The 27,003-nt window shown below is 38.5% G+C and overlaps 1 protein-coding gene across 3 annotated transcripts in view; it reads left to right on the plus strand.

The window, feature by feature from the left end:
- The window catches only part of AMN1 (antagonist of mitotic exit network 1 homolog), a 104,920-nt gene that overhangs the window by 73,136 nt on the left and 4,781 nt on the right, over positions 1-27,003 (plus strand). For all 3 annotated transcript variants that reach the window (XM_059185709.1, XM_059185707.1, XM_059185708.1), the window contains exons 6-9: positions 1,191-1,335; positions 3,207-3,424; positions 10,047-10,103; positions 16,715-16,826. In XM_059185709.1, coding sequence (XP_059041692.1) covers positions 1,191-1,335; positions 3,207-3,424; positions 10,047-10,103; positions 16,715-16,826 — 532 coding nt within the window. The remainder of the gene's footprint in view (positions 1-1,190; positions 1,336-3,206; positions 3,425-10,046; positions 10,104-16,714; positions 16,827-27,003) is intronic.

Below are 27,003 nucleotides of genomic sequence, written 5' to 3' on the forward strand. Positions count from 1 at the left end.
CATTTTTGTAAAAAGTGCTCATCTTATAAGTATATATAATCTGATCCCATTTTTCATTTTTTTTAACTCAAAAAAAATCAGAACTAATACTGTTTTTCTCTGGGTATTGGTATTATGGTTAATTTTAGTTATAGTGGATAAAAGCATGGCCTTTAGAATTAGAAAGAGCTGTTTTCAATCCTAGCTCTGCTATTTTTTTTTTTTTTTGACTATGTACTTTGTTCTACTACTTAAGCTCCAGGTGCCTCAATTCCCGGATTTATAAAAAGTCTCTCAGGGGCCTGTGTTTGAGAGAGAATATTAAATGACATAATGTACATAGCACACTTTTTGTATCCTTCCTGGTAAGTGCTTAATAAATAGAAATAGTTATTTTACCATTTTTATAACTTTTCAATATTGTCTGATTCTTTTACATTAGTACTTTTATTACTTTTATTCAGAAAAGTAAAGGTATTTCTACTATGGAAAAAAGTAGAAAGCAGCCTGCTTAAGATTCTCTCTTCTTCCTCTGCCCCTTCCCACCCCCTCATTCTAAAGGAGGGAAGGAAGGAACAGAGGAGAGAAGGGAGGAAAGGAGAGAGGGAGGAAGGAAGGAAGGAAGGGAGAGAGGGAGGGAAGGAGCGAGGAAGGAAGGAAGGAAAAACCAAGGAAGAGAGCTCAGAACACTTTGAAATCAATTTGCTGTTTTTTGCCCTTAAGTAAACAATCAGTAATACTAGATTTGTTTGTACTCTCTCCCAATAAGAATGAAGGACATAAATGTAATAGAAAAGTGATACTCACATCCTATAACCGTTCAGTATATAGAGGCTATATATATACTCATACCTGCTGAGCAGAGGCACATAGCTAGGATCTCTAATAACAGAACTACTGGGAAAAGATAAGCACATGCTTATCAAGGTGGTGACCTTGATTATCAGATTTTCAGATCTGGTGTGTCCTTACTCTGTACCAGCTATCTCATCAAAGCCATGTGTAAAGTGGCAGCACTAGAAACCGTACCTCCAATTGAAAGTGGGCGTATTTTTTCCTGATTTATGTATGTATCTCCACTCAGGTTTTTGTATTCTTTGCTATATTTTCCATCCACCATTTGTCTGTCATGACCACCAAAACACTAAATATGGAACAAACTTTTATATTTATAGGAAAAATTTATTTTTTGCAATCATGTGTTTTTACAGATTTTACACCCTGAAGTCCAAACTCTAGATTTGCGAAGCTGTGATATTTCAGATACTGCTCTCCTGCACCTGTGTAACTGCAGAAAACTAAAGAAATTAAATTTAAGTTCCTCAAAAGAAAACAGGATTTCCATAACTTCAAAAGGTATGTTTATTAACACTGAATAAATTGATAAATTACTATTCACCATCTAGTATAATTTTGAAACAACAAAGAGGTAGTGAATATGTCAAAAATGAGTATGAAGATGTTAAAGAAGCAGAAATAGAAATATTCAATAGAATAGAATATTTCTATTCAATAGAAATATTCAAGCTAAGATAAAGAATCCAAATTAGAATTCCAACTTACAACCATTGCTGGAATTTAAGTGATACACTAAGTCACTACTTATAATTTAAACATATTCGAAGTAGGGGCGCCTGGGTAGTGCAGTCAGTTAAGCATCCAACTCTTGGTTTTGGCTCAGGATCATGATCTCAGGATCATGGGATGGAGCCTGGCATGGCATTCAGCTCCAGGCTCAGTGAGCCCTCTGCCTAGGGTTTCTCTCTCCCGGTCCCTCTGCCCCTCCCCCTCCAACCCTCATGCTCTCTCTCACACTCTCTCTCAAGTAAATAAGTAAATCTTTTTTTAAAAAAAAGAGAGAGAGAGAAACATATTTAGAGTAAACATGGATGGACATCCATGTAAGAGAGCTTAGAACACTTTGAAATTGATTTGCTGTTTACCAGTTCATACTTTGTTAAGGCTTTCTTGATGTAAAATTACCACAGAAACTTAAATCACCATCAGATTAAATTTTCTAGGCACTCTCCTATCAGTCTGTTCAATGATAGTTTGCTTTTTGTTTTTATGGGTTGGGTTTTTTTTAAGATGGCACTACCATCTGTCATCATACAACCCTATTACAACACCATTGACTATATTCCCTATGCTACCTTTTATCCCCTACAACGCATAGTTTTTTTATAGCCAGTCCAACCACATTTTTCAGTGTCATTATTACATGAATTAGAGGATTTTTACCCTATTGATTTTAAAAAAATCAATAAAGGATTTTAACCTTTTCCTTCAATATCAGAAAGAGGGACTAGGGCACCTGGTGGCTGAGTCAGTTAAGCAACTGTGTTGGCCTAAGTCATGATCCCATGATCTCAGGGTCTTGGGATTGAGGCCTGTGTTGGGCTCCCTTCTCCACAGGGAGTCTGCTTCTCCCTCTGCTCCTCCTCCCACTAGTTCTCTCAATCTCTCTCTTTCTCTCTCAAATAAATAAATAATCCTTTAAAAAAAGAGGAACTTATTTGACTAGCTAGGTTTCTGGGAATTTTTGTGAGTAGTTGGTTGTATTTTGAGATCATCTTGGTTAGCCAGTTAGGCTATTCTTAATACTACAAAGAAGCCTAAGTTTCTAAATGTTTATACAAATAATGCCTCACAAAAAATACTCTTATTTTTGTGGCACATTATCATGTACCCATCTCCAAGGTGTATTTACATCATTTTAATTGGATTTAAATGTCAAAAGGGGAAGAGAGAATGGAGAGGCGGAAGTATGATCCCTAAGGATAAGCATGAAAACAATCATGTAAGACATTTGGGCAGTTTAACTTTTGATGTCCCTTCAGACTCCACAAGAAAATTAACTTTATTACTTTAAAACTTTTGTTTTAATAAAAAGGAGATTCATCTATTATTTAATGATCTAATTTGATTCTGGATGTCTTTTGGCTATTTCCTAAAGGCAAATTTAGTTGTCAATAAAGGCTTGCCACTCCGCAGATATTCTCAATGATATACTACAGCGTATGTAGAGAATTCCTAAAATATTCCAAGAAAGTATTAATGATGACAGCATCACTGGAAAATAAGTATATCCTCAGAGATGGACTACTTCGCAAAAGGCTAACATACAGTTGGATATATCAATACCGGTGATTGCTAAAATGAAAATCAGTTGCATTTCTCATGTATATATGTGTACAGCTCATTGATACATAATTGTTTTCCCTCAGGAATAAAAGCTGTGGCTTCCTCTTGTTCATACCTGCATGAGGCTTCTTTGAAAAGATGCTGCAATCTCACTGATGAAGGAGTCCTTGCTCTTGCACTCAACTGCCGGCTGCTAAAGATCATTGATTTAGGTGGCTGTTTAGGTATTACTGATGTGTCCTTACATGCATTAGGAGAAAACTGCCCGTTTTTGCAGTGTGTTGATTTTTCAGCTACTCAGGTAAATGAAATAGAGACTTGAAATACTAGGCTGTATGTGTTTGCCCAGTGATTTTCCATGATTCATCAGAAGAACATAATTAATTTTTTAAAATTTTTGTTGGAATTGTTGACATCCTCATGCTTCCATAGTTATACAACTTGGCACATTCCTGTCAATTATTTTAAGCAAAAGTGAAAAAGATAAGGGTGGCTATAACATAAGTTTGCTGAATGGTGTTAGGGTCCATGATCAAAGGAGTGAAAGTGACACAAAGGGAAGGTTAAACAAGCACCAAGCATCAAGAATCAAACTGACCATTCGGGGCCTTCTCTTACAGAGAGAGCAACGACTCCCAGCCTCACAGGCTAACTTTTATAGAGTAAAGGCCATGTGGTTGAGCCTGGCCACACACAGGTGGCCAATGAGATTGCAACACACAGAGAAAGCTGCACAGTCGTTCTAGGTCACACACGAGTGGCCAATTGAATTACAAGTCACCCCATAGTAGCTATTTGAACTAGCCTATCACCTTGGTCAAAATTGGTGCCCAAAAGGCACCCAAAATGTGGGGCCCACACTCCTTGGTAGCTAGGGAGACAGTATGTGTGCTCCACTGATTGGATGTCTCCACCTGGCCCAACTCATCCCTGCATTTGGGCTCTTATCTCCACCTGCCCTGACCCACCCTTGTATTTGGGTTCTGTTATCAGGGACTGTTCGACCATATTTTACTGGTTTCCCAGACTTGTTTTCAAGTAAGTTACCCTGGGTGGGGGGCGCAGAGGGCAGTGTCAGTTTAAGTTTTACTGCATAACAACAAAATCACTGTTTAATCCAGATGAAATTGCTCTGGCTAAATAGGCCCTTACATTCCCCCTTTTTCTTTGGAGATTAGTCAAATGCTTGACTTTTCAACTAGTTCTATGTTCTCTTTTTAATGGCTGCCAGACTGTTTTTAATGACTCCAGTGTGATTTACCCAGAAACAGGATTCCTTTCCTAGGGCTACACAGAGCCCCCCCTTTTCTAGAAATAGTTATGTCAAGCCCTAATTGTCTATATTTCCCACCTATACTTTAACAATAAGAGCAACAATGAACTCAGTGAACTCATTGTTTTTGAGTCTTAGCTTTAGTCCACAGTCGGCAGGGTCCATTGGCAGTGGCATCCATCTCTGGGGGGGGGGCATCCTCATCCTCGGCTCATTTTACGTGACCTGCATGAACCCAGGCCCCAATGCCTTCTACTTTTATTGCCGTGGGGGTGGTCAGGATGACAGTAAACAGTCCCTTCCAGCGAGGCTCCAAGTTTCCCACTTGGTGGTGGCATATAAAAACCAAGTCCCTGGGTTGATAAGGACGTGGATCCACCTCTGTCTCCATCTCAGTGTGGGCAGTTCAGATTCCTGCATGGGCTAGACAGACTTTAATGCCTGCAGTGACTGGAGTACAGACTGATCAGTCATTTCTGCTAGGGCAACCTCTTAAAGCCAAGGGAAGAGCGGTGGGGGGTGTGTCTTCCAAACATTATTTCAAATGGGGTCACCTTGTTTAAGTAGGGTGTACATCATGCCCTGAGGAGGGCGAAAGGAAGGAGATCCACCCATCCACCACTAGTCTCCAGAATTAGCTTTGTCAAGGTCTCTTAATTTAAGAGTCCTGTTCATTCTCTCTACTTGCCTGGAGCTCTGGGGCGGGTAGGCACAATGGAGTTTCCAATTAGTGCCCATGGCATTGGCAATGCCTGTGAAATTGAACTCACAAATGCAGGGCTGTTGTCTGACCCCAATCACAAGAGGTAACCTAAACCTCTAGTAGCTTTTTGGCTACCACTCCTGCCATCTCATATTTGGCAGAGAAAGCTTCTACCCAGCCTACTGTTCGAATAGATGTTGGCGGTCTTACCCTTGGCCATCTGCAGTGCCTTGGTGAGTGCAATCAGCTCCGCTTTTTTTGCATGGAGGTTCTGTGTGGCAGGGCCACCATCCAGAGTTCCTGCTCAGGAGAAACCACCACAGCCCCTGCATACCTCTTTCCATTGACCATGTAGCTATTCCTGTCTATGAACAGAGTCATCTCTGCATCCAGGAGGGGATTCTCTGAGATCTGGCCTTATTCCTGTGACCTGGGTTAGGACCTCCCCCAGTCATGTGGGTGGTCATCCAGCTCCTCTAGCAGCAACGTGGCTGGATTTAGTACTGCTGGGGGCCAGAAAGTCACTTTTGGTTCATTGAGGAGGAGGGCCTGATACCCCGTCACTCAGGCATTTGTCATCCACCAGTCTGGTGGAGTCCGGAGAAGGCCATCCATAGTACGAGTGGGGTCAAGATGAGATTTTGACCTGAAGTCAATTTACTTTCATCCTTGACCAAGAGGGCCATGGCAGCAATTATACGGAGGCAAGGGGGGAACCCAGCCACGACTGGATCTAGTTTCTTGCTAAGATAAGCTACTGGCCTTTGCCAAGGCCCCAGAGTCTGAGTCAAAACTCCTTTGGCCACCCCTGCCTTTTCATCCACATACAAGTGGAAGGGTTTGGTAACATCTGGGATGACCACTGCTGGGGCACTCGGTAAGGCTGTTTGTAACTCCCGAAATGCTCCTTCTGGCCCAGGTGTCCACTCTATCATAGTGAGTCCTCCCTGAGTCACTTCATAGAGAGGTTGGGCAATTTCCATGAACTACGGTATCCACAGCCAGCAGTGGCCCATTGTCCCAAGAAACTCCCTCGGGGCGTGGTGGGGTGGGGGTATTGGGTCATCACCTGTTTCCTGGACTCAGACAGTGAATGCACTCCCCTGGGGAGATCAAAGCCAAAATAACTGGCGTGGCTCTGACAAAGCTGTGCTTTCATTGCTGACACCCGATAACTTTTTCATGCAGAGTCTGTAAGAGAGCTTTCGTGACTCATAGTCCTCAACAGCTATTTCTGCTATTCCCACTAACTCAGTCAGATTCTTCCCTTCAAATCTTTCAATTTTCTGAAGTTTCCTCCTTATATCTGGGGCTGACTGACTGGCAAAGACAAGATTGCCTAAACAAGCTATTGTGCAACCTCTCTGTAGTTTACCTTCAGAGTTGTCTAGCTTAGGTAAACAAATATTTAAAGACAGCCAAATCTAGAATTTAATAGCCCTAAAGTTGTTTTATTAAAACATAATTTTTCTCTCTAAAATAACCCTCATTTCCAAAGATAGCCAAATCAGGACTAATTTATTTGAAAAACAAGTCCAGTTTTAACTTGGCCTAATTATTTACATAAGCTCAGCAAGAACAGTGAGTGATCATATAGATCTTTTAGAATCTGCTTTGCTGGAACTTCAAAGTTCCAGCAAAGGAATCTCTAGGTTGAACTTTTAGTAGCCTCTCCAGGCCAGAAGGCAAGTCACATACTTGCCACCAAGCATGCCTGCAGTACCTGTCAGATTTGGGTGAATTTCTCTTCCTGAGGTCCCCAAAGTATCCTGAGGTTCCTGTACCTGCCAGGAAGTGACATTCTTTACTCAACTGGTGAGGCTGCTGGGAACTTTGTAAGCAAGGTATCAGGCCAACAGTTCCAAAGGGCTTTATGGCTCCAGGTTTTATAAAGTCGACCTTAGTTCCTTTAAGCTGTCTGGTCATATGTGAATCTTTTTAAAATATGACATTCCAGTCAAAGCCTTGGTAAAATAACCAGTGTTCCTAATGGTGTCCTGTTATAAGGAGAACAGATTCTTATTGAACTTATGCAAATGACTGGTTGCCAAGGAAGAAAGAATACTTGCTGAGACCTTTTGAGTTTTAGATAGTTCAGATAGAGAGAAAAGTTGAATGCCTTGATTTGTTTATGAATGAATACTTTTACATCTCTGTAAGTTACAGATAACTTAAGAAAAAGTTTCCCTAGTCTGGAAGAGCAAACATTACAGAACCAGTAATTGTTTAAAATAAGACAAAACATTAAGAGACACAACATTATAATCTTTCAGTTCATTTAGTCCCATGTTATTAATTCTGGTTTAGTCTGAATGCATCTCTTACTTCTGGAAATTCTTATCCATTTCAGTTACAGGATTTCAACATATCAAAGACCTGTATTTGTCCTGAAAGTCTCCCATATGAATTCCTTTAAGGTAGAATTCATTTTACAAGAGAATTAAAACAATTACAAATGACAAGAACTCAGAATAGATATGGTTAAATATCAAGTGATGATCCTTACCAAAACATTAAAACTGTAGGAAATGTATAGAACCTCTAGAGTAGTTACAGCATTTACCCAAATGTAACCCAAGGTTTATCATTGGTTTAGTAGTACTTCCTGAGTAACTTAGCATATCAAGGAAAAGCCTTATGAGTAAAAGAGATCTCATTTACAATCCTGGGCAGGCAAAGAGAAAAGCATTTGCATTTTCTTAGAAACATCTCAATCTCTAATGAAGACTAAATATTAACCAATTGTGAACTGTTACAACAATTCTTAGAAGGCAAATTTATGGATCAGTTAAGCACAAAACATGTTTACCAACAGATTTCAAAAGCACAAACCTAGTTCTAGCAACCAGTGATCTAGCATTTTATCCCATTTGGTTAAGACCTAGATGTCCAACAAATTTAATTCCATTTGTCATCCAAGCAAAACTTTAAAGTTTCAGGTTACCAAAGACTTTGAAAGCTACTTTAACAATTACCCATTAAAACTTTGAGACAGACAATTTTAGTCTGTCAGTTTTAGTCATCTCTTCGCTAACAGATTTCAACAAATAATACGAGCTTATTTGACCCTCAGTAAACTCTGATTGAAGTTTCACATTTACTGCTGTTAACTCAAAAGACATGTTCATCCTAATTAAAACAACAAACTTAACTTAGTTCAAATACTGATTTACGTTCCACATGGGCCCACTCCACTTCGAATGGAAGACATGGGTGGGAAGATCTGGAGTGAGGGGGTGTTAGGTCCAGGGGGTGCTCTCCTTGTTTCCTTACAGTGAAGAGAAAAGGAGCCATGGTGCAGGAAGCACCGAGGATGGTCTAGGGGCCAGTTATGCAGGCCGCACCCAAGTTGGTGCGGAAACAGAATGGGAGACAGAAGAACAAAGTGCCACCAGAAGGCTGAGAAAGGTTCCCAGTTTTAGAGCTCATCAGCTCCAACAGATGAGCAGATGCCATACCTTCCCGCCAGCAAGGAGGGAGGGGCTAGGCAGTCCATGTCGGGCCAGAGAAGGCAAGGAATTTCCCCAAAACAAAGGGAGTTTCAGCAGCTGCTTGGGAATATTTCTTACAGTCTCTGTCTCGAGTTAGACTAACCACAGTTGGCTCCAGTTATAGCCATTAACACAAGAAATGAGAAAGGGAGAAGACCCACATCTATTAGGAGGAATGGAGAGATGAAAGTCAGAGTCCCATTACTCTTTGCTTGCCCCATTTCTTCAAACACAACAAACAACACAACAGACAAAATAAGACAAGACAAAGACAACCACAGACCCAGTGGCCCTTACCCAGAACTTGCCACTGGTGGGGATTTTCTCAGTCCCCTACAAACACTCGCTGGTGGGGATTTTCTTGGTCCCCTACTAACATAACGAGCAACACAACAGACAACAAAAAGACAATACAGATACAACTTCAGGCCCAGCAGCCAGTGGGGATTTTCTTGGTCTCCTGCAAACACCTGCTGGTGGGGATTTTCTTGGTCCTCTGACCGCCTAGGGGGACTTGAACTGCTGGTGATCTACCAGAAGAGGGATGGGGCATCCCCGCATCCACTCCAGCCCTGGGAAGCAATGCTGTGTCCACCTTCTCCCCAGTGGGCTATACCCTGGAGTCCTCAACCAGACAGACAGACTGGATCTCACAGAATAAAATCTTGAGATCTTACCTCCAGAGGCTTTTCCCAGAAATTCTGATGCTGGCTCAGTTCTTGTTGTTTGATCCCAGACGAGCCCCCATATGTTAGGGTCCTTGATCAAAGGAGCGAGACTGGTATAAAGTAAAGGTCAAACAAAGATTTATTTTGCACTAAGCATCGAGAATCAAACCGACCAGCCTCACAGGCTAACTTTTATAGAGAAAAGGCCATGTGGTTGAGCCTGGCCACACACAGGTGGCCAGTGAGATTGCAACACAAAGAGAAAGCTGCACAGTCGTGCTTGGTAACACACGAGTGGCCAATTGAATTACAAGTCACCCCATAGTAGCTATTTGAACTAGCCTATTACCTTGATAAGAATTGGCACCAAAAGGCACCCAAAATGTGGGGCCCACACTCCTTGGTAGCTAGGGAGACAGTATGTGTGCTCCACTGATTGGATGTCTCCACCTGGCCCGACTCATCCCTGCATTTAGGCTCTGTTATCTCCACCTGCCCTGACGCACCCTTGTATTTGGGCTCTGTTATCAAGGACTGGTTGGCCATTTTTACTGGTTTCCCAGACTTGTTTTTAAGTAAGTTCCCCTGGGGGGCTGGGGGAACAGGGTCAGTTTAAGTTTTACTGCATAACAACAAAATCACTGTTTAACCCAGATGAAATTGCTCTGGTTAAATAGGTCCTTACAATGGGAGGCAACAAGACTATATATAAATGATTAATAATATTTAGAAAATTTTACTTTCATCTTTCTCATTTATGTAGCATGTTGCTCGTATTCTTTGCTTAGGTATCTGATGATGGTGTGATTGCGCTTGTTAACGGATCTTGTGCCAAGAAATTAGAGGTAATTTTAAGATATCTATAAATTTGATGCAAAACAAATTTTTATTTTATCCTCAGAAATTGCTTTTTGAATGAAGAGAGAAACCAGTGCCTTATTATCAATAGGTATTTCCATGACGTTTTTTGGGTTTGGTTTGGTTTGGTTTGGTTTTTGCCTCTAACTTTTTATTTCCAGAGTGGTGAGAAACTGGTAAAGTTAGGAGGTAAAGCATGCTCTAAATAAAAAACCATTTTATATCCAGTGAAAGTTCCCATTTTCCAGAAGTTTTAGCTTCTAACACATTGAAGGATAGTCTTATTATAGTAATGATTATGAAAATTCATCACTGTAAAGTGATGTTCTTTAGAATTTTCATTACCAGGGCTATTTAGTGGTTTGCCATTCTATTTTCTTAATATACGTGGAGGGATCCAGTATATACCTCTCATGTAAAAATTATTTTGAGCTAAAGATGTTTAAGAATCAACAGATGTAAAAAACAAGCTTTGTCTAAAATGCTCTCCCTCCATCTTCCTAAAACCAGAGCATTCCAAAAGATTCAGCTACCATCAAACTCCCTTCAAGGAAGACTACCCCATCCCAGGGAAGATCTCTCCTATCATTGGAGGAATCAGATGAGAGATGACATAAAAGAAAATTGTCAAAAGACTATCACACCTCCCATTTACTCTCTAAAGGCCCACTTTGTTTTCCCTAAAAGTCTTCTGTTTTTCTCTAAGTGTCCTTTCTCCCCCCTCCCTTTTCCTATTAAGCTGACCTATAAACCCTGTATTGTAGCCATTTCTTTGAGCTTTCTTTGTGACCTCATGTGTGACCAAACTTGCCTATTCTCTTGCTTTTGCCATTTTAATTCATGGGCTCCCAAAGATAGAACCCAAGAGAATTTAAGAGGAAAAAGTTTTTCCTCCCCAACAGCCACATTGTATAGCTCTTTAAGAAGATCCTAAATTAGTGTTCAGGCCTTCCATTTGGTGACTGATGTGGCACCCAAGATCTGCTTCTAAATATATTAAGAAGCCTTTTACCCCAGGATTTTGGTTTCTTCCTTTCCCAGTTGTAGTGAGGTTTTTAGTCTTATTCAATATAGATATGCTTTTTAATGATAACCCACATCAGGGGTGGCTGGGTGCTCAGTCGGTTAAGCAGTTAAGCATCTGCCTTCAGTTCAGGTCATGATCTCAGGATCCTGGGATCCAGCCCCATGTGGGCTCCCTGCTCAGTGGGGAGTCTGCTTTTCCCTCTCCCTCTGCCCCTCCCTCCTGCTCCTGTTCTCCCTCTCTCTCAAATAAATAAAATCTTTAAAAAAAAGCCACTTCAAATTCTTTTGGGAAGTAAACAGGCTATAAATGAATTATAAATGTTAACAATAACTAACATAAAAGAATAGCAGTGCTGTGTTTTTGCTAAAATATTTCTCCTTGAGTTATTGCCCAGAGACAATTTTTTATCCTTTTATATCTACATCCTGCATTTATTTATGTATGTCTATATAGCATATATATTTTACAAGTATTTTGATTAAGACATTACCATATTTTCTTATACTGAGTTCCACATACCAATTTGCATCCTTACTATAGGGGCAATAAACTCTGCCATAATGTTTACTGTTTGAAATACTAACATTGGTTAGGCACTAACTATATTCCAGCCTCCAAACTTACTATTGCTTTATATTCATTAGGTTATTTAATTCTTATAGTAACATTATCTTATAATCATCATTTTTAATAAAGTTCCCAAACAGTTAACATAGTTTATCTTTCCCTAATAAAACCACCAGGAAATTAGTTGTCATGCAGTGATAGGAAACACACCAACATATTTACTTCAGCATTTTAAAATTAGGAGCACCAACCTAAGCAGACTTAGAAAAAGATTCAGTTACCAGTAAGTGTTGGCGATTATATTGCCATATCATTGTATTTTTATTTTTTCAATTTTCCAAATCTTATTTCTGTTAGTGCCAAAACATTTCAATGGAAATCTCTCTAAACTTTATTGACTTAATTTCTTCCTTAAACAGAGTAAATATATTTTAACCTTTGTCTCATAGCATCTAGTATTTTTGTGACCACAATTTCTGACTCACATTGAAATACAAAATTTTTCATCTTTTTTACTGACTTTTCTGGACAATGTGTAGTCCTTTGTTTTATCACATGCTCTGTTTTAATCTCTTTTCATATGTTCTGTTCCTGAAAATTATATTACCAGTGTTGCTTAATTGCTTATAGCTTGAAAATAAATTCAATTAAAAGTCTAAGTACCTCAGGACACCCAGCTGGCTCAGTCAGTAGAACATGCAACTCTTGATCTTGGGGTTATGAGTTTGAGCCCCATGTTGGGGGAAAAGTTTACTTAATCATAATTAAAAAAAGTCTAAGGACCTCTCCTAAAGATTGATAAATACATGAACATGTTATAACATTTATTGAATGGTATGATTATTTCTGAAATTTCTGTTGATCTGAGTTCCCAGTGGACATAGACCATTTTGTTCATCATTTTATCCCCATGTTTTATTGCAGTTCCAGGCACATGGTAGTCCTTCAGTAAATGTTATCACATTAACTTTATATGATAGTCATTTTATAAATTTCTATAATCTTCATGGTTAGAACCTTATTTGCCTATAGAATTTCATTTGTTCAACAAAGATTTATTAAGTACCTGCTATATTCTAGGCATTGGTACATGAGAGAACAAAATCTGTTCATAGGATGTATCATTCTTTCCTTTTTGTGGTTGTTGGTAATTCAGATTATTTTCAGTTTTTAGCCATTAGAAATAATCATATGTTGGGGTTTATTTTTTTTTCTTCCATTGCTGTAATAAACTCCAAAAAACAGAACAAGTGGATAAATAGGTATGGCTACTTTAATGGTCCTAATTCATATTATAAAATTGGTTCCCGTGAAGGTTATGCTGTGAATTCACAATTTTGCCAAGACCCAGTTTGAGGCATTGCATCTTTTTTTATTCCTTAATATATTTTAAATGTTCAACACTATTCTTTCCATCTATTCTCAAATTGTATTTGTTTGTCTATAGCCTTTGTCAATTTATATCATAGGACATGTTTGCCAATTTATAACAAGATGGTTTTTTCCTCAGTTTTTATGAGTTTTCAATATACTCAGGTTTCCTTTATTTGTGAGATAGATTGATTATACTATATATAACCAACTTCATATCAACTTCTCAGGAGGAAAAATATTAATACCGTAAAATATATATGTCAACTATTAGATAAATCTTACTTCCAGAATTCTTAAAATGTATTTTATTATGGTCCCATATACATAACACAGAACTTACCACTTTAACCAATTTTGTGTACAAGTAGTGGAATTAAGTACATTCACATTGTTGTGCAGCCATAGCCATAATCCTCTCCAGAACTTTTCCTCATCCTACGCTGAAACTCATTACCCATGAAAGAATATCTCTGCATTTTCCCTTCCCCTCAGCCTTTAGCTATTTGTGTTCTACTTTCTTTCCTTTTTTTTCTGTTCTACTTTCTGTCTCTATGAATTTGCTTATTCTAGATAACTCATATAAATGGACCATACAATATTTGTCTTTTTCTGACTTAATGTCACTTAGCATAATGTTTTCAACGTTTATCTGTGTTGCTGCATGTGTCAGAATTTCATTCCTGGGGTGCCTGGGTGGCTCAGTTGGTTAAGTGTCTGCGTTTAGCTCAGGTCATGGTTTCAGGGTCCTGGGATAGAGTACTGTGTCAGGCTCCCTGTTCAATGTGGAGTCTGCCTCTCCTCCTACCCCTCTCCCTGGCTTGAGTTCTCTCTTTCTCTCTCAAATAAGTAAATAAAATCTTTTTTAAAAATTCGATTCCTTTTATAGCTGTATAATATTTCATTGTGTATAATATGTTGTATTCATATATATATGCACATATGTATATATGTTTATATAAGTTTGTTTATATGTACATGCTTATGTGTCTGTATGTATATACATAAATATTTTGTTTATCCATTCATCTTTCAATATTTGTTTCTACCTTTTTACTATCATGAATACTCCTTCTATGAGCATAGGTATACAAAAGTCTGTTCCAGTTCCTGATTTCGGTTCTTTGGATATATACCTAGAAGTGAAATAGCTGGATTATATGGTAATGCTATGTTTAATTTTTTAAGGAACTGTTATCACAGTGGCTGTACCATTTTACATTGCCACAGTGCAGAAGGATGCCAAATTAGACCATCAAATGAGGGAAGCATGAAAAAGAACAGAAAGTAATATAACACAAACCTGTGGACCAGCTGCTTAAATTTTAACATTTTCTGTACTTACTTCAGTTCCTCATTAAAAATTATGTTACATGTAAAGCTCCCCACACATTTTTTCTCCCTTTCCTCCTTCAAAGTAACCATGTTCTAAAGACAGCTGTGTATTTTCCCTTGTATGTTTGCATACTTTACCTATATATGGATAAACACATAGAGATAGGGATTCATAAAACAAGATGAAGTGTTGTCTTATGTCTTAAACTTTCACATAATAGTTTTATAATATATATGTTCTATTACAGTTTGCTTTTCATTCAAAATTATGTTTAATTTTTCAAGCTTTATTAAGATATAATTTGCATGCAATAAAGTTTACCCATTTTAAGTGTACAGTTTGATGAATTTTGGTAATTGTTACACAGCTTTTAACCACCACCACAATTAGGTATAAAACATTTCCATCACCCTATGATGTTTTCTCCCATCCCTTGCCTCCATCCCCAGGCAACCAGTGATTTACTTTGTCATTATAGCTTTTTTTTTTTTTTTTTTAAAGATTTTATTTATTCATTTGACAGAGAGAGAGAGAGAGTACAAGCAGGGGAGCATCAAGCAGAGTGGGAGGGAGAAGCAGGCTCTCTGCTGAGTCAGGAGCCGCATGTGGGACTCAATCCCACGACCCTGGGATCACAACCTGAGCTGAAGGCAGCCGCTTAACGAACAGAGCTACATAGGCCTCCCTGTCATTATAGTTTTAAAGTTTCTAGAATTCCATTCTAGAAATGGAGTCATGCAATGCACAGTTTTTTTGGTTTTTACTTTTTTCTTTTAATTCTTTCACTTAGCACATTGTTTTTGAGATTCATTCATGTTGTTGCATGTGTTAGTATTTCATTCCTTTTATTTATTTGTTCATTTTGCTGAGTAATATTCCATAGTGTGGATATGACACAGTTTGTTCAGACATTCCCCATTTGATGGACAATTGGGTGGTTCTAATTTTGGACTGTTATGAATACTACTGCAAAAATTTGCATACAAGGGGTGCCTGGGTGGCTCAGTGGGTTAAAGTCTCTGCCTTCGGCTCTGGTCATGATCCCACATCCTGGGATTGAGCCCCGCATTGGGCTCTCTGCTCAGCAGGGAGCCTGCTTCCCCCTCTCTCTCTGCCTGCCTCTGCCGATTTGTGACCTCTTTCTCTGTCAAATAAATAAATAAAATCTTTTTTAAAAAATTGCATACAAGTCTTTGTGTAGACTTACATTTTTATTTTTCTTGGGTAAACACCTAGGGGTGGGTGTTTACTGGGTAGCTCAGTCGTTAAGTGTCTACCTTCAGGTCATGATCCTAGGGTCCTGGGATTGAGTCCTCCATCAGGCTCCCTGCTCAGCAGGAAGTCTGCTTCTCCCTCTTCCACTCCCCCTGCTTATGTTTCCTCCTTGCTGTATTTCTCTCTGTCAAGTAAATAAATAAAATCTTAAAAAAAAAAAAAAAAAAAACACCCAGGAATGGGATTGCTGGGTCTATAGTAAGTACACATTTAGCTTTAAAAGATATGACTGTACTATTTGAGATTTATGTCTATTAATACAAGTAGATATTTTTCGTTTTAACTGTTTCATCTGTTCCATTAATAAACTACCATTTGTTTACCATTGTCCACTTTTTTATTATTATAAATAATATTAAAATGAGCACATTTATAAATTGTTTCCTTGGGTACATATACAGGAGTTACTCTGTGTATAGTATACATTTTCAATTAGAACTGCTGGGTTCTGGGATATACTTATTTTTAGTTTTAATAGATTTTGCCATATTGCTTTATAAAATGGTTGGGGGCTTAAATTTTAAGTCATCTCTACTTTATAAATTATTGCATACTTTTCATTAGTCCTTTCTATAGAATGTTTCTTGCAAATAGACAACTTGGTTCTTTTTGTTCGTTTTTGTTTTTTAAAGATGTTTTTATTTATATATTTGAGAGAGAGAGAGAAAGAGATCATGAGCACAGAGGGAGAGGAAGCGGAAGAAGCAGACCTCCCCACTGAGCAGAGAGCCTAACAATGTGGGGCTTGATCCCAGGACCCTGAGCTGAAGGCAGATGCTTAACTGACTGACCCACCCAGGAACCCCAGTTTGTTGTTTTTTAAGTTTTATTTATTTGAGTGATCTCTACACCCAACATGGGGCTCAAACCCATGACCTCAAGATCAAGAGTCTCATGCTCCTCCAACTGAGCCAGCCAGGCACCCCCAGTTCTTTTTGTATCAAGTATTGCCCATGCTTTTTCATGCTGTCATCACAAATCTGTTTTTTTCTTTTGACTATCCTTTCTTTATTTTTAAATAGGAGATTCATATGGGACACTGTGTGAATCTGACTGATGAGGCTGTAGAAGCTGTCCTCACTTGCTGTCCTCAGATACGTATATTACTCTTCCACGGATGCCCCCTAATAACAGGTTAGTATGATAGACTGGGTGGGTTCAAATCCTGGCTTCATCTTTTAGTAACTGTGTGATCTCAAGTAAACTATTCAACCCATTCCATTTTTCAGTTTATCTGGAAGATGGATATATTAGCAGTACCTACCTCATAAGCTTAGTCATGATAATTATCTGGCAGCACCTTATATGGTGGCTAGCCCATAGTGATAACTCAATAAATACTAGTCATGATGATGATGGTAATGGTCTTGATATTAAACATGATGTTTTACATAGACAAAAAAAAATCAGACTTATTCTATTACATCTATCAAATATGCTAAATGACCTGTTGGCTCTAATCTCATCAAACTATAGCCATTAATACTCAGATCAATTTGGACTCTTTGGCTAAGTGATACATACTTCACTGAAGGAGAACAAAGTAGTCACAGCCCATTCGACCTGCATAAGAGACATGATACTGGAAATAAAAAGTGCAGCATAGGGCATATAGCCAATGATGTTGTATGGTAACAGGTGGTAGCTGCATTTGTGGTGAGCATAGCATAACATATTGAGAACAATTTGGATTCTTAAGCTAATATGATACTTCACTGAAGGAGAACAAAGTAGTCACAGCCCATTTGTTCTGTGTAAGAGCCATGATACTAGAAATAAAAGGTACTGCATAGGGAATATAACCAGTGATATTGTTGTATGGTGACAGATGGTAGCTACATCTGTGGTGAGGATAGCATAACATAGATGTTGAATCACTATATTGTACACCTGAAACTAATATTATATTGCATATCAACTATACTCAGTAAAAAATTTTTTTTTATATTTTTATTTATTTGTCAGAGAGAGAGAGAGAAAGAGTGCGAGCACAGGCAGACAGAGTCGCAGGCAGAGACAGAAGGAGAAGCAGGCTCCCTGCCGAGCAAGGAGCCGATGTGGGACTCGATCCCAGGACACCAGGATCATGACCTGAGCAGAAGGCAGCCACTTAACCAACTGAGCCACCCAGGCGTCCCAGAAAAAAAAAAAAAATTAAGAAAAAAAGACATCTGGGTGGCTCAGTTCATTAAGTATCCAACTCTTAATCTCAGCTTAAGTCTTGATCTCAGGGTTGTGAGTTCAAGCCATGTGTTGGACTCCATGCTGGGTGTGGAGCCTACTTAAAAAAGAAAGGAAGGAAGGAGAAATAAAAAGAGGAGAGGGAGGGAGGGAGGAAAGGAGGGAGAAAGGAAGGAAGGAAGAAAGAACAAAAAGAAGGACCACTAAAGATAGTAAAAGAAAAGATTTTACCCTTAAAAATATTTTATTACTTATAAGAGCCAATTTATAGGCTTTTATAAGAACATGAATTTTAAAATTGTAAAAATATCATTTTTGTGTCATAATTTATATAAAATAATGAATAAAATACTATATTATTGTGGGGAAAAAAGAGCTATGATACTATATACAACTGTGTCCTGAAACCACATTTTTGCATTATGCCTACAGTGGCCACATACCACAGTATAACCTGTACCTCACTTGTAAGTCAGCACTGATGCCCAGTCCTTCCAGCTCATTTCTCTGATTACAGTCTAAACAGTTACTCCTCTAGGCTGAGTTATGATCCTAGAAGTCCTTTTAACAACCTCTGTTCTTTCTTATGTTTGGACTGTCAGTGTAAACCAAGTACATTGGTATCAGTGACATCTATTATGAAGACTAAATCTTTTGAGCCAAGACATTTCTCAAAAAACTAAAGCCATAAAGGACATTAGAAACTGTTAACAGTGCTTACCTCCAAGGAAAGTTTTTGTTTCAGGGACAAGAGTAGGAAAAACCCTGTACTATATACCCTTTGTATCTTTTGAATTTTCTATCATTGGATGGTTTTATCTATTTAAATTAGTAATAATAATGTAAAGAAAATCACTTAGAACAAGAAAGAGTCATGGGACTGAGTGCAGGGGATTGGTACTTGCATACATTATCCTGGGATTTGTGAAAGGCCAACAGAGGTTCCCTGGTCATCAAACAAGGCAGAAAATTGTATTCTAACCAGTAGGCTCTTATTTTAAGTTAGAGGAGACCACAGTATATAGAATGTAATAAGAGCAATCTTTGATAATCTTTCCAGAATACCAATCAAGATGTGTAAATCTATCCACTGAGCTATGTGTGCATTTGATCAATATATTGAACAGGCAAGGGGTACTTGTAAAGTGATTCTATTTTCTTCACACTACGTTATCACAAATCTGCTCTAAAGAGGTTAATTTTTCCCTACTGCCAGATAAAATCTCAGGTGCCACTGACTTATCTTTCTCAGGTAATTAAAATGTCTTGCCATTCCATGTCACTGAAACCTCTCATTTTAATAATTAAAATGTCTTAGGTCCATGCAGTACTCCAAACTAGCTCAAGTTAGAGCTTTTGCTCCCTCCAGTCAGCTCAGATTTGGCTGCAGTGGGTAAGGGGACGTTGTTGGTTTCTGTATTTTACCATTCCTCACTTCTCTTCTTCCTTCCCCATCTTTCCCATATGGTTTCTGATCCCACAAATGTTAGTACAGGTTGGGACTGGGATAAGTAGGAACAGAGGTACTGGAAGGGAAAGTCTTGACCAATCCTACTGTGATCAGGTGTCAGCACTCCAGGCCTTATGGGTGAACTGATCTGTCCTCTCTCAGCAGTGGGGCACTTTTGGGGTTCTTCAGGGTCTACTTCCTACCAGCCCCTCATCATTGCATATACCTCCTATTTGCAGTTCTCTTGATTCAAGCCCGTGTGTCTCTTCTAGTTAGTAGCTATTATTTTCTTCTTCTGTCCCCAGGCATGCAATAATATACCTTCAGTCTCTTTCTTCTCAGGTTTCCTAACTTAGCTGGGTTGCTTTCTTGAGCAAAATGTAAGGCAACCCCTTGGCAGCCCTCATATGACCACAAGAAACACATACTTTAGGCAATGACAGTGCAGATATGTCCCAACCTCAGTCTTCTCTTTAGCTTCAGAGACTCTTGCCATAGCCTTTTGCCCTTTAGTTTTCTCAGATGTGGGTCTGATATTAGCATCCTGTGTCCCCCAAGCTCCAAGAGACATATCAGACTCTCCAACCAATCTCCTTAGAGTTTCCTTTCACTAGGCTTGAATGGAAAAGCAAGCACCTCCAATCCTTTTCCCAGAACTCTCTTCAAAGAAATCCTTTCTTCAACTTCCAACTCTCTGTCCCTTCTCACTGTAACACTTTTGTATCTTTGAATGGATGAAGTGCCATGGATTCCAAAATCATATTTCAGCCAAGCATTTGCAAGTCATATACAGGTGGTCTTGAATCTCACTGGAATAAGAGAGTAGCTGGTACCTCTAGTCCTGGAACCTTAGCTGAAATAGTCCTATTTTAATGTTCTGTTATATTTGTCTCAGGACAACTTGGGTGGCAACATATTATAAAATCAACCTTTGCTAATTTTACCTTCATTATCTTTCTGGTTACCCAGTGGACACTCTTCTTTGATATTATCGTCCAAACTCAGTAAGTGGTCATTTCTTAAAGGTTAGTTGCAGTGTGGAAGGTGAAAATATATCAATAAAATTTTTATACACTCACATTACAGTCCACTGCTTTGTCTTGTATTTTGATCAGGTCTTTTACCCATACGTGATTTTGCAATGTCATGCATTGGTAGTTTGGAAAATATTGGTTCTCTTAGTAATATGGATCTTCCAATGTTGACACATTTCATTATAGAAAAAAAAATCACATTTGTTAATACGACCATTGGATAGTTGTCAAGTTCATAATGGCAGCTATAAATTTTCCAAAATCCATTTGAAAGCTAAAATTTTATCATTGGCAACAAACAAAGAAAACATTTGTTTTCTTTGAAGTGATAGCCTAAGGTGCCTTGGGTGTCTCAGTTAAGCAGCTGCCTTCTGCTTGGGTTATGATCCAATGGTCCTGGGATTGAGCCCCACATTGGGCGCCCTGCTCAGTGAAGAGGCTGCTTTTCCCTCTCCCTCTGCCTGCCACTCTGCCTACTTGTGCTCTCTATCTCTCTGTCAAATAAATAAATAAAATCTTTAAAAGAATTATTTGAAGTAACAGGCTCATATTGCTCTTTTTCAGGAATAATCTGTGCTGGCTAGGAAGTGCGTGGGGAGACAGGGTAACCGGGTGACGGACATTAAGGAGGGCACTTGATGTAATGTGCAGTGGTTGTTACATGAAACTGATGAATCACTAAATTCTACCTCTGAAACTAATAATACAGTCTATGTTGATTAATTTAGTAAAAAAAAAAAAAAGAAAAAGAAATAGTCTGATAAGTACCCAAGTCTGAACAACCTTTGGTTGTCAGCTGTCCTTTCAAGTAAAAATGATGTTCCATGAATAAAGTGACTATCCTAGCTCACAACCCTAAAAGGTTTTCAGACTGTAGGATCTATAGACCACACTTTGAGAACCATTGCTTTATAGTAAAGAACAATTACCAGTTAACTTTAGCAGTTAGAGCAGGAACACACTATCCCTTTTGGATCAATTCTTATATTATCATGTGGCTTTACTAGAAGTGAAAGTACACCTTAAGATGACAGGAGTTCAAAATACTTGGAAAGAATAACAGTTTTGATCTAGAAGATTATCTAGGCCAGCAATTAACAACTGTTACTGCTATGTAAATGAATCAAAGATGGCTTGTATGTAGTTTGTTTTTTTTTTTCTTTCTTTCTTTCTTCCTTCCTTTTTTAAGATTTTATTTGAGAGAGAGGGAGAGAGCATAAGCAGGGGAGGCAATAGAGGGAGATACAAGGGGCTCCAACCCAGGACCCCAGGATCATGACCTGAACTGAAGGCAGACATCTAACCAACTGAGCCACCCAGGCACTCCTATGTAGTTTATTTCTTGATAGCATGTTGGGACTATTAGTTCAAAAAGTCCACCAACATCTAAATCTTAATTCAGTCAGTGATTTTCTTTTTTTTTTTTTTTTTCTTTTAAGATTTTATTTATTTGTTTGACAGAGAGACAGCTCACAAGTAGGCAGAGAGGCAGGCAGAGAGAGGGAGGGGAAGCAGGCTCCCTGCTGAGCAGAGAGCCCGATGGGATCCTAGGATGCTGGGATCATGACCGGAGCCGAAGGCAGAGGCTTTAACCCACTGAGCAACCCATGTGCCCCAGTCAGTGATTTTCAATACAGCCTAAAGAAGCAGAGTTTTAGCTATCTACAGCTGCCTGTTTTGCATACCCTGAAAAACTGCACTCAAGCCACTCTTGCCCTTTGGAGCTCTCTGACCTAGAGACTCCTTTATCTTGATGCTAAGCAGCAACATCATGGCACACAAACTTCCTCTCTAATCCTCTGGGAATTCCTTTACCCTCCTTTCCTTCTTAGTAGTGTCCCTCCCCAACCCCACTCCCCACCCCCAACCCAAACACACATTGTTGTCTTTGGAAGATACCATGTTGTGAGGGACTTTTGAAAGCAAATCTGTCAAAGTGCTGCCCAAATAAAGCTTCTTGTGTCCTACTGCCACCTTGTGGTCGTATCTTTTTCCTTCCTCTGCCTGAAATCCCTTAACTATAGTGACATCATATGATGTTCTAGAAAATATCAGAGGTATTGTGTTGGAGTTTAGGGCAGGCCACGCCCAAAATATGCCATGGAGTATTTTTATTATTTTGAATTAATGTTAATTAAGAAACAGCCAATGCAAGTACACTCTGACCTTCTTTGGTCTCCCAAAAGTAGGAAACAAATCTCCCATGTGACTGGTACCCTCCCTGTACCAGGAGCTAGAAAGACATCCTTATCATCAGAGATGGGGAATTCAGGGCCTAAGAAGTTTATATAAACAAGCCTTAGTACTTTTACTAATTTACTACCACAGCCTCAGTTCTGTTTAGAATTCCTTATTAATTAAAGCTCTCAAACATAAGCTTTCTTTGTCCTGTCAGGTCATCAAAATTTTATTTCTCTGTCTAAAAAGTATAAAAGCTGTCTGTCTCAGTCACTTCTTAGGTCCCATATCTATAAGACCTCCATACATGCAAATTAAATTTGATATTTTCCTGTTAGTCTATCTCCTGTTTAATTCAATGAGAAGAATCTTAAAGGATAGAGGGAAATTTTTCTTCTCCAACAATAGCATAGAACTAAAAGTGGCTTTTTTTTTTTTTTTTAAAAAAGAAAGATTTTATTTATTTGTTTATTTTAGAGAGAGAGAGTATTCAAGAGCTGGGGGTGGGCCAAGGGAGAGGGAGATGGAAAGAATCTCAAGCTGATTCCACACTGAGCTTGGAGCTCAATACAGGGCTCAATTTTCTGACCCTGAGATCAAGACCTGAGGTGAAACCAAGAGCCTGAGGCTTAACCAACTGAGCCACCCAGACACCCCAGGACTAAAAAGGTTTGTGTAACCAAAAAGTTAGAGAAATGCAGCATACTGCTATAATGAATGTTAATTTATCAAAGGGTCTGAGAAATATTATAGCTAAGAAACTTTTCTAAGCATTTCCCCCAAATTTTTTAGCACAGAACATTTTATGGACCTCAACTTGCCCTTGTGTATAATTGTGAGTCATAAAATTGGGAGATCTGATAACAATCCAAAAGAGTTCATATATGATTACTTTATTAATAAAGGTTCATAAAGAGAAGAAGCTGAAGTTTTTCAACTACCCAGATCATTTCTACTCTTCCTCCTTTCCTGGAAGAAGTATACAACTACCATTGTATGCTTTTGCTACTATCATTAAATGAAAATAAAATGGGGTTATATATTCACCTTATATTTAATTTTTATTTATTTCTTCTCCAAAGAAATAAATGGTTTCATTTAGCAGGTTGGCCCAGTAAATGAGTTTTTTCTTCTTTTGATAACTTATGTAACATTTTTCCTCCTGCTTATATATTTATGTGGTTGCTTATATATGACTATATAAGACAATATGATTTACTTTCCATAAAAATATATGTACATAAGTATGTTCAGTTATAATATAATACAAAAATATGTCTACATTAAGTATGTTCAATTATAATAATATAAAAATTTTGGTACATAGGTATGTTCAATTTTAATCATCCTCAAAGCAATCTGACCCCCATATTGACAGTCTTACCATAGTTTCCCCTCAAGGTCCCTAAATTAATAGGTTTATCTTCTCTAATATAATCCTAAGTATTTTTTTAATTTCATGACCTTAAAGTTGGACTATAAACAGAACTCGACATTATAAATCATATCTTAAAACTATTTGAAACACTTGATTTTATTTCTGCAAAAAAGAAAATGAAAACTAAACTGCTATTTAAGATATTGTAAAGTCTAATTTCTTAGAAAGAAAATTGCAGGTCCAAGATAGAGTCACCTGCCGCAGTGCAGCAAACTTAGACTTAACTGAAGTTTCAGTTTCTCCAAGGAGTGAAATTTTAAGACAATTAATGTAAAATTTCCTGGTAAACACCAATGAGTTCATCTGTTGCATGAGCCCTCCTCATCCCCCCCCAAAGAAAGGTAAGGTAATCCACCTGATAGAACCCTTTGCCTTTCCCTCTATGAGAAGGTAACCTTAACTGAACCAATCCCTACTATTTTTTTTTCTAATAACTTCTTTCCCTACTCTCCTTCCTATAAAAATCTTCCATTCTGTACAACTCCTTAGAGCTTCCCTCTGCTTGCTAGATGGAGTGCTGCCTGATTCATGAATCAATTAATAAAGCCTATAATTTACTTGGCTGAATTTTGTTCTTTGATATAATATACTTTTTCTAGATGTTATAGAAGCAGGAAAATAATTTTACAACTTGTTAAATTCTTTTAAATTCAGTTATGCCTGCAATGATTATCACTAAGTTCAGTTCACACACCTTTACTAATCTCCTACAACAGACATGCATTTCAGTTTCTCATAATTATCTATACAAGTTTCACAGTATTTATGGACACAGAGGTTTAGATTTTAGAAGGACAATAAAGCAGTTAGACAGCACTAGATTTAATTTACATTTTACACTGAAAGGCAGGAAAAACCAACAAGAAATCTGCCCCTTTTGATTGAATGAATCCAAATTTTAGTTATATGTGAGGATTTGTTTCAGCCTGATTACTATACAAGGAGGTTCTTTACTAGACCCCTAGATCGTAAATATGTCAAGATTTTCCACTTAGAGCCCGAAACAAATGTATTTTAAGACCCAAGTAGTTTGCTTCAGAGTTTCCTTTAATTAAAGTCTATTCCTTGCTTAAAGGACAACTCTTCTTATTATTTTGTATTTTACTTTTTCTAACTCCTATATCATTTGTTTCCTCATCATGATTTATTCATTCATTACTGACTCTGTGCCACATAACTTCTTTATTCTAGACACTGTAATGAAGCATTGGAACTTTGACCATTGTTTGTAAGAATCTGCCAGACTTAGTTTTTTCACTGTGTATTCTACAAAAACATCTAAATTACATTTTCCTTGATCATTTGAAAAAGTTAGTTAATTTCTATTTCCCACAATTTCTTCTTTTTCTTGGTGCTCTAAAAGTCCTTAAAGTGGTCTCTATATTAATCATAGATATTGAGAGACAGTAAAATCTTCCTTAGACTTCATCTACACAACACCCTTGTTTTAAGGATAAGGGAAGAGAGAATGACCTTAAGTGGAAATACTTGGTACTAGAACTCGAAGTAAAAACTTAAGTCACCCGATCCACAATCTCTGATTCTTTCCCCAGCGAAGCAATTTCCTGTGCCTTGGTGTCAAGTGGCTTAACTATTACTAGAAAAGGGGGGGGGGGCATGTGGGTGGCTCAGTGGGTTAAGGCTTTGCCTTCGGGTTAGGTCATGATCTCAGGGTCCTGGGATGGAGCCCTGCATCTCAATGGGCACTTTGCTCAGCAGGGAGCCTGCTTCCCACACCCCTGCCTGCCTCTCTGCCTACTTGTGATCTCTTTCTGTCAAAATAAAGGAATCAAATCTTAAAAAAAAAAAAAAAAGAGGGAAATAGAAAAGTGACACCAAGAAACAGAAGTGTGATTTGTACGGATGACTTTTTGAGTCTTTTTCAATCTTGAGAGTCTGTGTTCAGAAGGGTGGTAGAATATGCCACCCCAATATGCTTCTTCAGGGTAAGGATTTTTTTGAGCTGATTATTTTTGAGAAACAGCAGACTCTAGGAAAGCTCTGAATAAGGAGCAGAAGTTGTTAGGGTACAGAGTCGACCACCCCTCAATTAGACAGAGAACACTCTCGATAATGCAAGTCACACAGCGAGGTTTATTTCCAGCTAGCTGGGGTCCAATTATCTGCCCGGCGCAGCGGGTTTCAACAAGGACCCCGAGCACTCAAAGTCAAGGGTTTATATAGCATTTTTAAGGTACTTTTTCATAGCTACATACATCTCTTGCACCCCACTTTGACAGTTTAACTTTGTTTAACCTTTTGCCACCCTGGCATCACCCTGGCGGTTAAGTGAGATTTAGGTTTAGAAAAAATTTAACTTTATTTACATTTCCTTCTGCCTCACTCTCCTTCAGTTTTATGGTGGGGAGGGTGACCTTAGGCCTTGAGGTACTGAGCCACTTGTCTCTGGAAATTGGGCCATTGAAGAGATAGCCCTTTTTGTTGTAAATCACCAGGACATTTGCAAACCAAGGGAGACTCCTGTCTTGCAGGATTGTGGTCTCTGCAAGTTATCTATTTGTTTTTCTTTAACATCTGGTCCCTGTGGTGCCATCGCCTAACCGCCCTGGTGGTATATGATTAAGTTTTTTCTTAGGTTTTAGCTACTTTCTCTTGGTTAGAGACGCTCAGTGAAATGGCTTCCCGGCCTTCAGGATGGTCATTCTTATGCTAACCCACTCTTACAGTGCAAGGTGCCGGCTTTTGCTTTGCCAAGATGGCTGTACTTTTGTCAGGGCTAGACTCTGGTGGGTACAGCCTTGTTTTTCTTGGCCTCCACACCTGAAGCTGGTTTCCAGGACTTGTGTTTAAGTCCCCTGAGGGAAGGGGAGCAGGGACAGTTTAAGGGTTAAACAACAAAGTTTTTGTTTAACCTCAATGGAAGTCTCTGGCGAAAATAAAAATATAAAATAGGTCCTTACAAAGTTACCCTTTTATAAGAGAAATTTGCATTTTTAAAGAAAAATCCCCATCTTTAACTATCTCTCTCTCTATGCTAGGAAAAAAAGGGCAACTTTAAATCACAAGAGA

Source organism: Mustela lutreola, chromosome 8 (genome assembly GCF_030435805.1).
Source record: "Mustela lutreola isolate mMusLut2 chromosome 8, mMusLut2.pri, whole genome shotgun sequence".
Taxonomy (NCBI): Eukaryota; Metazoa; Chordata; class Mammalia; order Carnivora; family Mustelidae; genus Mustela; species Mustela lutreola.